Source organism: Harpegnathos saltator, unplaced genomic scaffold, assembly GCF_003227715.2.
Source record: "Harpegnathos saltator strain DR-91 unplaced genomic scaffold, Hsal_v8.6 scaffold174, whole genome shotgun sequence".
Taxonomy (NCBI): domain Eukaryota; kingdom Metazoa; phylum Arthropoda; class Insecta; order Hymenoptera; family Formicidae; genus Harpegnathos; species Harpegnathos saltator.
This window is the reverse complement of record NW_020229955.1, coordinates 15,625-30,338: the sequence shown is the minus strand read 5'-3', so window position 1 is coordinate 30,338 and position 14,714 is coordinate 15,625. Positions and strand designations below refer to the sequence as shown.

Here is a 14,714-nt window from a genome sequence, read left to right as displayed (position 1 = left end):
CGCTTTGCTCCCTCGTCTCGTATTTAAGCGTAAGTCCTATGAAAAGACGCTCGTCTGATTTTCTCTTTATTCGTGCGCAGCACGATGTATGAGACTTTTCAGCGGGGATACATAATATGTGCTCGTGTGCTCTCTCTCTCTCTCTCTCTCTTTTCATACGACACGCTGTTTATCAAAATCACAGATGCATACTTACAAGTGTCTGGAAACTTTTTTCGCTCTTACATTAATCTTACATTAGAACTAATGTTTGTGACAAGTTGATGCATTATTTTCTTTAGCAATGGTCATTGCTAATTAGCTAACTTTCAAGTTATTTTTAATATCAACAACGATACGAGACTATCCTTTACGAATTCACCTTGAAGTTGTTGATAAGGAAATTTTTCATTTACATTTACATTTCACGGATGGTCGGTGCAAACAGAATATACGTCGATGCGATTTATACGATAAATATATTATCTGTTGCACGCAGACTCGACAAGCGAAAGACTTTGATGAGCGAAATCATCTATTCTGGTTAATAATATCATACGAGCTAATTATCGTGCGAGCTTCGCGGCTTCTCGGAACAGACATGACGAGATACGCACACGTCCAGTCTGCGTGATCCTGATGATTGTAGATTGTAGCGGGCATGTAACGCGCGGTCTTGTTATTCATGAAATTCTATCAACCGATCGTTACTTGAGCCTACTTGCGACGCAATATTTACAGACGTACGAAGGTCTCCACGTGTACAAAGTGCCTGTCGTTGAGACTGTCGGGCAGAGTGATCGCGAGAGTTCGGCGAGTGCGGATCGCGCGTATACTAAGATAACGAGTGCTAATCAACGTAGAGAGGTATTTTTCGGTAAAGCAGGATTTTCATTGTCACATCAGTGAATTTACCGTTAAACATTTAGCTGTTATTTCGACAAATTCCTTGTATTTGAGCGATAAGATTTTAGAGGCAAAGAAGTGATATTTAGGGGACGCGTTTTCGTTCGTAGATGTTTCGCGATGGGTCTTGTAAGTTGCGCACAGGCGAGAGACACGTCCGCGAGAAAGCGGAAAGCGTCACGAGAGCGAGTTAAACGCGGAAACTCGCTACTACGAAGGACACTCGAAGCGGCAGCGGCGATCGCGTCAGCGATATTCAAAAATCTTCTCTCTCCCCCATCTTTCCCCCCGTCTCGTACACACAGGCGCTGTATTCCCCCCCCCCATCCCGTTAACGCCGTTCTGATAGCGATCTCCGTGCATCGCTTTCCGACTTGAAACTTAACCACGACGTGACAACATCAGTGTTCATGTTTGCGAGTGATATACGAATGCGAGTGCACATTGTTGCAATGCAAAACAGCTGGTTGAACGCACGTCGCGAGGAGCGACTCTTGATAAAAATTAAAATGTTCAGGCACAAGGTGAACCCCACGCTGGCGACAATGTTTACGATGTTTACGTGCATATGCCGATTGAATCAGCAATTCAGAGTCTGTCGTTCTCGACACCGGGTTTATCTTGCTAATCTCTTTAATTACGACTCGCCATTTTTCAATAGATTTTTATTAAACGCTGAACCTTATCTGAATCTATTATCTGTGGAAAAGAGATTTGTGAATACGCGTAGGATTATTTATAACGCGAGAAAGCTGCCTTCGATCTTTCCGACTAATAATAAAGCCGTCTGGAGAAAAGAAATGTAAATTCTACGATTTACGCATTCGATGCATGCATGTTTCGGGACGCGCGACGCGTGTTGCATCGATAATAATTTTCGTCGGAATAATAATCCGTCTCGCCTAAAGTACTTGGTACTTTATCCTCGTTTATCCTTTCCGGCTTTATTAATATTTAGCACAGAAGCGCGAGAATTTATTCATTCGTGCTGGATTCCGCTTGTCATCACAATCGCATCCACAAGCGAAAACAAAGTATCATATTGTATGTTTCCGCCGCGTCAAGTGATACGCCACGAATACCAAACAGGAACGGATCGCGAAAAATTTCAGCGAGCTAACGAGTTTACCAATCCTCCGGTAAAGGTGTGTGTCTCTTCCGTCCGCGAGTGATCCGCGCTCCTCCTCGCGGGTATTACCCGCGGTAAAGCCTGTTTACGTTTGCATTGGCGCGAAAGGAGACGAACCGCCTCGGCCTTTCGAGATCAGACGGAGTCTGATTAAATCAAGTCGATAAAATTTGTAAAGCCCGCGTTCTTCACTCGCGCTACGTTATTCATCATGACTGTTGAATTTTATTACCCGTCATTTCTCGTGGTATCTCACGAGTTGGTATACGATAGGTTGACGGTACGTACGTCCGCACACATTCCAGACACGATGTGTCGGAAATATCATGGCGTGTCTGCGGACGCGCAGACACAAAATAATGTCTCGATCAAATCGATCTAATGTCTCACGACGACGCGTTAGGCGCACAATTGTCTTCATGCGGCTTTATATCTGATCAACGGCTTTACGTAGCCTACCTAAAGCGCGTTGTTGCGCGTGTTACCTCAATGACTTTACACAGTACCACTCAACTGGTACTGCTGGTTAGACTTAAAGTAACTTTGTTTCGTTATTGTGAACTACATTACTACGCGTTATCTATACGAGTGTGGTTATCGTTAATTTGTCAATTCTTTAACATTTTATCTCTCTCTCTCTCTCTCTTTCTCTCTCTCTCTCTCTCTCTCTCTCTCTCTCTCTCTCTCTCTCTCTCGTTTACTTATAGCTGTTTGTCTCTCGTCTGATAAGCGACGATCGGGCCGATAAGCAAGTCGGGGAGGAAGAAACTCCAAGTTACTCCGAGGAGAAACCGGTTTGGCGAGTACAGTAAAAGAAGGGACAGCAAAGAGCTGGCACTATCAGTTGTCGTTGCGTGAGCGGACGAGTACGTCCTGTGTACTGCGTGTGTATCACGCACTCGATCACACGAGCGACAGTCGTTCTCGCCCAGTCATGAATCGCTGGACAGGTAGAGTAGCTGTGGTGACCGGAGCCAGTGTCGGTATCGGCGAGGCTATAGCCACGACACTCGTCGAGCACGGCCTCAAAGTCGTCGGCCTGGCGAGACGACTCGACAAGTTACACAAGATCACCGAACGGCTCGCATCCGCGAAAGGCACTTTTTACCCGGTACAGTGCGATGTTACGAAGGAGAATGAGATCCTCGAGGCGTTCAAATTCACCGAGAACCTCGGCGGCGTCGACGTTCTCATCAATAACGCGGGCGTTCTTTATTCGGAGACTATCATCGGTGCGCGATAGTAGAGAATACGGTAGAAAGAGATTACGGTAGAAAAAGAGTCGGTGCATGACATTCACGATGTTTCTTTCTTTTTTTCTTGATTTTATCACACTCACCAAGATGGTACCACTGAGAAATTCCACGCGACACTGGACGTGAATGTGATTGCCACTGCGATCTGCACGCGAGAAGCCACGAGATCGATGAGAGAACGCAACGTCGAAGGGCATGTTATCAATATAAACAGGTGATTACGGCACACACACACACATATGGTTAAGCGCGTGAAGTCGATATCTTGCAATAAATCGTGTCTTGTAAAGTGAAAAGTAGCGGAAGGGAGGTTCAAGTGTGGAATATAAGAGTTTGGATATTGATATTCCGGCTAACTTGGTCGCTAGTATATCACCACACACGCTCGCTCGTTACAACTCGCTGCTCCTAAGAATATCATCGAGTCTTTTATTCGCTGACGCGCGTCTGCTTTGCGTCGAAACACAAGCGCTGCTACCGCGCGTATTGTTTCATCCTAACCGGACCGCTTTATTCGGTTATTCGGACCTCACTCACCGCGTCTCACCGCGCCAAATTGTCGCAAAATGCAACGCAATGTTTCACCCGTGTTATCTCGGCGTTTTTTATTATTTGCAGCATCGTCGGGCACGACGCCAACAGGGCGCAAGCTCCGTTAAGCCTTTATCATGCGAGCAAATACGCGATAACAGCAATGACAGAGGTGGTCAGGAACGAACTTACCGCTGCAAAAGCGCCGATTAAAGTGACGGTGATTAAAGCTGCGACCTAGATTTTTTTCTCTCTCGAGTCGATGCGACACCACGTAGACATCATGGAGCAGATGGAGAGACTACTCAGATCCGTAGTCCGCAGTCCGCAGTCGGATAGTCGGAAAACTGAAATTTACTTATAAAAAAGTTGCAAAGCTTATATAAGGCTCGTTATAACGAGCCTTCAATTACGTTTCGTTCGTCAAGGTTCAGAGCGCGCACCTTCATATAACATTTCTGTGTTTCATTTAGAGCTTGTCACCCGGCTTGGTGAAGACGGATATGGCCATGTCAATAGTGGATACCGATACACTTTTCAAACTCGCTCCGCACTTGCTGAGCCAGGACGTGGCCGACGCGGTCGTGTACGTTCTCGGTACACCGCCGCACGTACAGGTATCGCTTCTGATGAGATCGATACACAGATCGCGCGCATCGTGACCGTAATGTTGACGCGCGGAATTGACACGGTCGGAGTTTGTGTTGTTCTCTCTTTCTCACTTGCACGAAATACATATCGCCGGAAGGAAACAGGAGCAGGCTCGAGCTTGACTCGTACATTCTACTAAGAAATAACTGAAAGTACACACACACACACACACTTGAGAATACACACGGGATGTAGATGCAACTTTCGTTATTTATTATTTTCAGGTTACGGAGCTGACTATTATCGGTAGCGCTCTCGATGGGGGGGCTTAGCGAACGACGTCCGACCACGATTCTATCCAGTGGCAACAGTAGCAAGATGACTCGAGTATCCCACGCACACTCTTTGATTCTTGAGGGAAATCCGAAATATCTTACGGTCTAGGTTAAAACAAGATGTCGATTTTCTCCATAAATGTCCGTACGCTAGTGTCGCAGGATAAACTATTTTCAGTATTGATTGAGTAAAAGATATAATAATGCTCTGTCTATCCTATCTATTCTATTTCTATCGTAGAAGTTTGTTGAAAAGTGAGATAAAGTGAAATGAAATGAAATAAATGAAACGAAATTGTATCTTGCACATTGTTGTTGTGGCTTTTATTCTACTCTACTCGTCACTACGTACCTAAATGTTAATGTAATATCCTTCTCGGCTCTCACTCTCTCTCTCTCTCTCTCTCTCTCTCTCTCTCTCTCTCTCTCTCTCTCTCTCCCTCTCCCTCTCCCTCTCCCTCCCTCCCTCTCTCGCTCTCTCTCTCTCTCCCTCTCCCTCTCCCTCTCCCTCTCCCTCTCCCTCTCCCTCTCCCTCTCCCTCTCCCTCTCCCTCTCCCTCTCCCTCTCCCTCTCTCTCTCTCTCTCTCTCTCTCTCTCTCTCTCTCTCTCTCTCTCTCTCTCTCTCTCTCTCTCTCTCTCTCTCTCTCACGGAGGAATCAACGTCAACGTTCCCTTTTGATTTTAATAAGCTTGAAGCCTTAGATGAAAATGAGGATATTTATAGAAGCAAACGTACTATTTACATTATAAATATCGCGATTATTAAACAGTGGATAAGATACTGTCGCCTCATTGAAAATTCAACAGCCTTAGCCTCATATTCTGAGCTCTTCTTCATTATTAAAAGTGGCTTACAGTCCAATCAGGTGGCTTATGAGGTCACTTTGAGACGATAAAAGAGTTTAGAATATGAGTCATAATGCAGCGTACAAAATACGCGTGGTATGAATCGAGGGAAAGTGATCTTAATTATTATGGTCTTACGTAGTAAGATTCGGGTCTCGCCCGATAAGAACATCGCGAAAGATAGTGCTTTCACGCTGTTTACGCGTGATTTCCGCAAAGCGATACTTTTTATGACGAGAATTGTTCGACGAAGTTGAAAGTTAATTGACGAGGAATCTATAATGAATATATACGCAGAAATGTGCTCGATGCGTCTTATCTATTTGGTTAGTGCGTCACTTTGTTTGTCACATGAAATGTAATGTCTGCTGGTGAAGTGAAGTGTCGAATGTACGAGATTTGACGCACGTATTTTGCATACGAGATAATTAAGTCGTCTTACATTAGCGTTATCAGTTTCCATATGTATATTTATGCGTGATTACTATCTCATGCAAAAGTGTGGACAGGGGACTGCTGAATATTCGGAGGAATTACTCTGAATCGGCCGAGAGTCGGACGATTGGAGGGCGTCGGGTAACACGGCTATATAAAGAGGGAAGACGTAACGCACACGCTATACTGTTCGCAGCAGACTACGAGACAGTGTTGGCGCGGCAGTGTTGGCACAGGAACTTGGACGCGATGGATCGCTGGGTAGGCAAAGTCGCGCTCGTCACCGGGGCAAGCGTCGGAATCGGCGCGCAGGTTACGAAAATGCTCGCGCAGAAGGGCATGAGGGTGATCGCTGTCGCGAGGCGGCTGGAAAAATTGGAGGAATTGGCGGCGCGCATCAAACGCGAGCACAAGACCGAGATATATCCGATGATGTGCGACGTATGCAAAGAAGAGGATATCCTTCGGGTATTCAAATGGGCGGACGATAAATTTGGCGGTGTTGATGTATTGGTCAACAACGCCGGTACTGTTTCGAACGAATCGATTATAGGTACGATTATAGGCTTGAATTCATCTTTATTCACTATTAATCCGCATCTCGGTCATTATAAATTTGACCACCGGATAGAAGCTCACCGGATATATATATACTCATTAACGCGAGATGCGAAGAGCAAAGAGTAGAATTGGGATAATAATATCTTTCGAGTAACTCAATCGTTTAGCTCAATCGTCGTTAAAAAAGAAAAAAGTAACGAGATTTTTTTCTTTCTTCTTTTCTTCTTAGTTTCTTTCTCACTAATAACTTCCTTTCAGGCTGTCTCTTTGCTTGCTTCTTCTTTTCTTTAAGTAACAAAGTAACAATTCCGTGTCTGTTATCGTTATTCGAAATATGTGTAAACATCGCGTTATTGTTGTCAACAAGGAGAAATAACATCGTTAAAAAGTTGCTTTTGGAAGGGAAAGAAACCTTGGGAGACACAGGCGTTCTTTCTCAATCTTACTTCCTATCTTAGATATGCAAAGAATTGCGAGAATTGATAAAAGTTTCCAGCTGATGTAGTGCGAGCCGAGTATGGAGTATATATATTCAACAGTTACATCGTTCGTCATTGATTTGTTAATAGACGGATCAACAGAGAAATATCGGGCGATCATGGAAGTGAACGTGATCGCGATGGCGATTTGCTCGCGGGAGATGTCGCGTTCCATCAAGAAACGTAAAACCCGCGGTCATATCATCAATATGAACAGGTACGTGGAAGTGAAGTACGCAAAAATAGGTCTATTTTGAAACCAATTTGCACGTTAATCGTAGAACACGTTAGAACGTAGCGGTCGGATATTACGCAACACGTGTCATTCGACGACAGCTTGACTCACTTAACAATTAGATGAAATTGCGAACGTATTACACACGGCACATCCGTTAAATTGACCTTCACACGTATCATACGGTATTTACGGTATACGTGTATCTTGACTACCATAGAAGAAGCAGCACAGTCGCACAATTACAAATCGTAAGATGTCGTGTGTAAAATTATTTATTTGGCGAGTACAATATATACGTAATAGATCAACCACCAAAAAGCGGATATTGCGAGTTATTAATAACTCGCAAAGTAGACACGGGGAATCGAGTATGTCGAGAGAGACAATCAATAGCGACTTTATTCTCAATCTTCGATCTATCTTCCGTTCGTTCAGAGATGTGTGACCATTATCTCGGCAAGTGAATGCGTACATGAAGACACACACACACACACACACACACACACACACACACAGGTTTAGATCATAAGATCGACAATTGCTGATATTACTGCTATGATTTAATTCACAGCATCATGGGTCACTATGGGGAAGCAATGGTTGTATCGAATAGTCTGTACTCCGCCAGTAAATACGCCGTCACCGGTATGTCACATAGTTTGCGCCATGAAATGATCGCTGCAAAGCTCGACATAAAAGTAACGGTACGTAAAGCGCCAAATATACTGAATAAAATACTTGATAAATAAAACTTGTTGCAAATCGGATCGATCCGTCGAAAGAAGACAAAGTATCCCAAGTGTCAGTATCGAGTCAGCCAAAGAGATCGCTCCGACCGTCGGATCAAATTTGCCCTTGTTGAATTCACAGTGAGACGGTGAAACAATGAAGCGTTATCGTTGTGTCTCGGTGCCGATATTACGGCAACGTTCATATGCTTATCGTGGAAGGCGACTAATTTATCGTCGAGAAAAACAGTAAATCGTATCGGATCCTTTCAATTTTTTATCCTTTCAATCAAATAAATAAAATTACAGTTCCTTGCGATTATACATTAGGCGGGGTTATAATTTTGTTTCGGCGTCGACGGCTGATATCAAATTAGAATTTTCGTCTCGATCGAATCGATGATCAAAGTATTCGTAATGAAAAAGAAAAGGAAAAAAAGGATAAAATCGTACGACTTATCAAAACGATTAATGATGAAACTTTGGGGAACAGAGCATTAGCCCCGGCGTGGTGGATACAGATATGATAAGGGACTTCGGTGTCACACCAGAAATGCTGAGAGGAAATAGTCTGCAGGGCCAGGATATCGCTGATGCGATGATCTACGTACTGAGTGCGCCGTCCAACGTGGAGGTACGACTATTTAAATATAATTATACGACTTTTACGATTTTCTTAATTCGAGAAGACATGTTTGCACATGGGGCAGCACACATATGTAAGCATCTGCATACTGATGAATAAATCGTTAAACATGCGCGCACGTGTAACGTGAAGACGTGCAATATGAATGTTGAGAGCATTTGAGCACTCAAATAATTGATGTTCTGTTGTAGAAATCTGTTGAGGGGTTGAATGTATCAATATTTTTGTATGTTCATTAAAGTTGCAAATCGATGCATTACGATGTTAAATACAGGGATTGGCATCAAATTGGCATTGGCGGTTCTTACATCAAACAGCAAAATTAATCGATCACTCGTTATCGCAACATTCATCTAGATCAGTGTTTCTCAACTTTTCTTATCTCACGGCACACTTGAATTTATAGTCAAACTTCCGCGGCATACTTAAAAAAATCATGATGATCAAACAAAGAGTATAAAAAAGAATATACTCTTTTTCACTTATTTATTAACACAAACAGAATGCACTATCACGGCCAAAAAAATAAAACAAAACAATTTGTGGTAAATATTTAGAAGTACACAGTCAGCTCCGATTTTAATGAGGCTAGGCTCGTTCGACGCGCTTTTGCATGAGAAACAACTTTTTCCTGTGGCAAAATCGTCGCTCAGTTCCGCGAAGCGAGATATGAAGCGTTAAAGCAGATCATAATTCAGATTAGGAAAGCTGTTATATCGACAAACTTTGGCGACATAAACATGCTTCGTAACTAATTCCGAGTGTTCCGTGACCTTGATGTTGACATATCTAAACCGATTTGTGATATCGTTGCTCAGTAATACATTCGTCGCCTAGAGAAGTGCGTGTATTCGTGCATTATTCCCGTCCATAATAGCAATTTCTTAACACGACATAAACATGCCTCGTAACTAACATAAACTTCCCGAGTAATATGCAAAAAGTTTTAGTCCGTGCTCACTGTTCGTTAAAAAGTTATTAACAAATGAAGTTAGTGATAAGAGTTTGCACCGAGCATGTACACACACACACACACACCGAAGGGGACGTGCGGGGGGCCTTCGACCCCCCCACCCGCACCCCCCTCGAGGGTTAACGGGTGAAACTCGCTTCATGTGGAAAGTCGCAAACTCACATGTGACTTTCCATATGAAGCGAGTTTCACCCGTTAACCCTCGAGGGGGAGTGCGGGTGGGGGGTCGAAGGCCCCCTTGCACGCCCCCTTCGGTGTGTGTGTGTGCATGTGTATGCATGTTCGGTGCAAACTCTTATCACTAACTTCATTTGTTAATAACTTTTTAACGAACAATGAGCACGGACTAAAACTTTTTGCATATTACTCGGGAAGTTTATGTTAGTTACGAGGCATGTTTATGTCGCCAAAGTTTGTCGATAGAACAGCTTTCCTAACCTGAATTATGATCTGCTTTAACGCTTCATATCTCGCTTCGCGGAACTGCGGAGCGACGATTTTGCCACAGGAAAAAGTTGTTTCTCGTGCAAAAACGCGTCGAATGAGCCTAGTCTCATTAAAATCGGAGCTGACTGTATACTTCTAAATATTTACCCAATTTGTTATAATTTGTAATAAAAAGATAATTAAAATTCTTAAAAATTTTTCGCGGCACATCTTAAATTCTCTCTCACGCTACACCAGTGTGCCGCGGCACACCGGCTCAAAATCACTGATCTAGATCGACCGACAGAATAGACGTCGACTGTAACGAAGGATCAGAAGCATCAAGTTGCAAGTTACAATTGCTATATTATAACATTGAAAGTAATCGTCGGTCGTGAATTATTACTGGTTGGGACAAACATATTTTTCTCTTTTCTGCGCTCCGCGTTTCGTCTAAAGCCGTTTCGTTGACTCGGTTCACTTTCACTTATAAACCGAAATGTCTGCGATCCGTATTATTTAATAGTATTTTTCGATTGAAAATAAATGTCGATGTAACGAGACTTGTTAAACTCAATCGTTAACTTATGCACATATCGTTAATACGAATGTTCTCGCATCGCTATACATACAGGGTGTCCCATTTTAAAGGACCCACTCAAATATCTCAGAAGCACTGCGTTAAATCGAAAACTGCTTGAGACAAAAGTTGTTTGGCTTGAAGGGGATCATGAGACAGCGATAGCATTTGTCTGAACTGTTGTCTGAAACATTTTTTTATTTGCTTAATATATTTTGAGATATTTAAAGAAAATTTGGTAACTTTTCCAACATTTACCTTACGATATCTTGCTAACTATTCGTCGAAAGAAGAAATAGTATTATACTTTTTTACTTTATTGACTATTAAGAATATACTACTATAATAGTGCCCTAACTTTTATTAATTCAATAATTTTGAAATTTCCAAAGGTCGATAAGTTAGTCAGATATCGTAAGGTAAATGTTGGAAACTTCAAGCCAAACAACTTTTGTCTCAAGCAGTTTTCGATTTAACGCAGTGCTTCTGAGATATTTGAGTGGGTCCTTTAAAATGGGACACCCTGTATGTATAGCGATGCGAGAACATTCGTATTAACGATATGTGCATAAGTTAACGATTGAGTTTAACAATGTTGGAAAAGTTACCAAGCTTTCCTTAAATATCTCAAAATATATTAAGCAAATAAAAAAATGTTTCAGACAAAAGTTGTTCAAATTAATTGAAAAAGTAGAAAAAGATGATATAATAAAAAATTTGGATTTCCATTTAAGAAACTTGACGATCAGTGAATATCTCGGAAGTGGAGCCATCTACCAGGTGTGTCGGTAATTCCTTTCCAGTTTTTTCGCTAAAGAAAACGCTAAAGAAAAAAGTTATTTACAATGGATAGTTAAAATTTATTTATTCAAAGTATTGGCCATTTGATTCTATACATTTTGCCCATCCCTCAGGCAATTTATGGATGCCATTCCAAAAGAACTGTTTCTTCTTTGAGCTAAACCATTCATCGAGCCATTTTTTAACTTCTTCGAAATCGGCGAAGTACTGCTCTGCAAGCGCGTGCCCCATCGATGCGAAAAGGTATGCGAATGGTAGTCGGATGGAGCCAGGTCTGGAGAGTACGGCGGGTGCGATAAAACTTCCCATCCAAGTGATTTCAACACTTCTTTGACTGGTTTTGCTGTATGAGACGGCGCGTTGTCATGCTGCAAAATCACCTTATCATGTCTTTGAGCGTATTGTGGACGTTTTTCGATCAATGCACAGTTCAAATTGATCATTTGTTGTTGGTAGCGTTGGTAGTCAGTATTAACTGTTTCTCCAGGTTTCAACAGTTCATAATATACGACACCAACCCGATCCCACCAGACACAGAGCATGGTCTTGCGACCAAAGCGATTTGGCCTCGCAGTCGATGGGCCGCCTTCGCCAGGTGATAACCATGATTTTTTTCGCTTGGGATTTTCGAAATAAATCCATTTTTCACCCGTTGCTATTCGATGCAGAAATGACTTCCTTTCATACCTTTGAAGCAGCATTTCACTGACGATTTTTCGATTTTCCAATTGCCTGTCATTCATGTGGCACCCATCTTCCCATCTTTTGGATCTTTCTCATCGCTTGTAATCGTTCACAAATTGCTACTCGGCTCACATTCAACTTTTCTGTCAATTGTTTTTGAGTTTGTGTTGGGTCTTCATCCAATAACTCCTGCAATTCCGCATCTTCAAACGTTTTCGGCCTACCAGGACGTTTTTTGTCTTGAACGTTGAAATCACCACATTTGAATTGTCGAAACCACGTTTCACATGTTCTTATGGTTGGAGCATGCTCACCGTAAGTCTCTACCAGCAAACGATGACTTTCAGCGGCTTTTTTCTTTTGATTAAACAAGAAAAGTAATGCGTGCCGCAAATGCACGTTTTCAGGCACAAAACTCGACATTTTCAAAAAATTATTAATCTGTAACGCTGTTATTTTGGCGGAACGTAACTTGTGTAATTTTGAGGTTAATGTCAGTAGAATAAAATGACATATGTATCCAATCATAACATTGCATACTTATGGCTAGTGACATCTGTTGTGACAAAAACCGGAAAGTAATTACCGACATACCTGGTATATGGTAAATAAAATGCTATCGCTGTCTCATGTCCCCCTTCAAGTCAAACAACTTTTGTCTCAAGCATTTCTCGATTTAACGCAGTATTTAAAATGGGACCCTCTATATGTAATATCAGCGGACTGTAACTTTGCTAAAAAATAAAAAATTCATGCTATATTGCTACATGATAGGCAGACTATAATGTCGGTGGAAGACTACGTTTTAATATTGCTTGTTTTCATTATGATAGTATCTAAACCGCACCTTTGAACTTCCGTTTTTCTTTTCAGATAATCGAACTGACAATAATTCCTCAAGGCACTCTATTTCATCAATTGGAAGTTGCACCAAAATAATATATATGCTGTATATTGAATAATGCATGAAGATGCAAGGATGCTCCTAAGATTATTTTTGCGAAGCAAGGCAGGCTCGACTAGGCAGAATTAGAAGATATGTAACATATACTAAGGGCTGGCCAGCAATTTTTTTAGAAACAGATGTCAACTATAACAAAAGAAAATAATACTTGCTACTAGATTTTTCTACAACTTTCTGTGTAAGTTGTAGAAAAATGTGTAGTTGAAGCGATAACGTTGATGTAATCGAGTATATTTTATGATTTTATTGTTATTGGAAACAGTATACATACATAATATGCACGACGTGTTTTCTTGACACGTCAATATATACATATACATATATATGTATATGTATATGTATATGTATATATATATATATATATATACACACACACAGGGTGTTATAAAAGTCCCGGAAGAGCAGAATAATTCGAAAAATATGAGTCCTAGAAAAAATGTGAGGTACTGAGTTTTTATGATTTTTTCCTGGCTATCTGACGGTGATCTTCGATTTGACCTTGACAATGACCTTGAAGGTCATTTCAAGGTTAGGTCAATTTTTTTAAATAGGACTCCATACTTTTGACCCCATAAATGAAAAGAGCGGAAAATTTTACGTTCGGATATGACCTTGAACACTGCCAAATTTCACCTCTGAAGGTCACATAAAGGTCTAAGCTTGTTTTAGGCTGAAAACGCGAATATCTTTGAAAATGTACCTGCTAGGGAGCAATGTTACGCATAAGAATAAGAATGTAGAGGTCAACGAGGGACATTCAGCAGTGGCCTTGCCCTTATTCTCTAGGTCATGAGTTAAGATTATTATTAAGATCAAAACGGATTTTTAGGACTGAAAATCCATACTTTTGACCTAAAAGTGTCAAGATTGAAAAATTTTACGTTCGGATATGACGTTTTCAACCTTGATCTTGTTCTTAAGGTTATGTATCAGTCATATCAAGGTCAATTAATTTTTTTAGGCTGGAAACACATACTTTTATCCCCCCCCCCATAACGTGAAGAGTGAGATTTTACGTTACGTACGAGGTCACACTCCGATTGTTGGTAATTCCTCAATATCGGGCGCCATTTTGGATCGGTCATCTTGAATTTGTAAAATCCAACGTCAAATTCGATTTCAGAAACGACTTCAAAAACTCTTTAAACGAGATCCAATTTTTGTTATTCTTAAATATCGGCCGCTATCTTGAATCGGCCATCTTGAATTTGCAAAATTCGATGTCGGATTCGGTTCCCTCGTTGACATTTACATTCTTATTCTTATGCGTAACATTGCTCCCTAGCAGGTGCATTTACGAAGATATTCGCGTTTTCAGCCTAAAACAAGCTTAGATCTTTATGTGACCTTTAGAGATCATATTTGGCAGTGTTCAAGGTCATATCCGAACGTAAAATTTTCCGCTCTTTTCATTTCTGGGGTCAAAAGTATGGGGTCCCATTAAAAAAATTGACCTGACCTTGACAATGATCTTCAAGGTCATTGTCAAGGTTAAATCCAAGGTCACCGTCAGATAGCCAGGAAAAAATCATAAAAACCCAGTACTTTGCATTTTTTCTAGGACTCATATTTTTCGAGTTATTCTGCTCTTCCCGGACTTTTATAACACCCTTATATATATATGTA

The 14,714-nt window shown here is 41.4% G+C and overlaps 2 protein-coding genes across 5 annotated transcripts; both read left to right on the top strand.

The window, feature by feature from the left end:
* Positions 1-741: 741 nt before the first annotated feature.
* On the top strand, positions 742-5,034 carry LOC105183111 (dehydrogenase/reductase SDR family member 11). Of its 4 annotated transcripts, none has more exons than XM_011140982.3 (6): positions 742-856; positions 2,745-3,246; positions 3,358-3,484; positions 3,889-4,021; positions 4,275-4,418; positions 4,677-5,034. In XM_011140982.3, the coding sequence occupies exons 2-6, from the start codon at positions 2,949-2,951 to the stop codon at positions 4,722-4,724; spliced, it is 750 nt and encodes a 249-aa protein (XP_011139284.1). In that variant the 5' UTR covers positions 742-856; positions 2,745-2,948; the 3' UTR covers positions 4,725-5,034. The 4 variants fall into 4 exon arrangements, with proteins under 4 accessions (XP_011139284.1, XP_011139285.1, XP_011139283.1 ...); XM_011140983.3 differs by having other exon boundaries at positions 749-846; positions 2,722-3,246; XM_011140981.3 differs by having other exon boundaries at positions 749-856; positions 2,722-3,246.
* Positions 5,035-6,180: 1,146 nt separating this feature from the next.
* Positions 6,181-13,159, top strand: LOC105191771 (farnesol dehydrogenase). Its single transcript, XM_025297343.1, has 5 exons — positions 6,181-6,561; positions 7,139-7,265; positions 7,858-7,990; positions 8,508-8,648; positions 12,998-13,159. The coding sequence occupies exons 1-5, from the start codon at positions 6,258-6,260 to the stop codon at positions 13,061-13,063; spliced, it is 771 nt and encodes a 256-aa protein (XP_025153128.1). The 5' UTR covers positions 6,181-6,257; the 3' UTR covers positions 13,064-13,159.
* Positions 13,160-14,714: the final 1,555 nt, after the last annotated feature.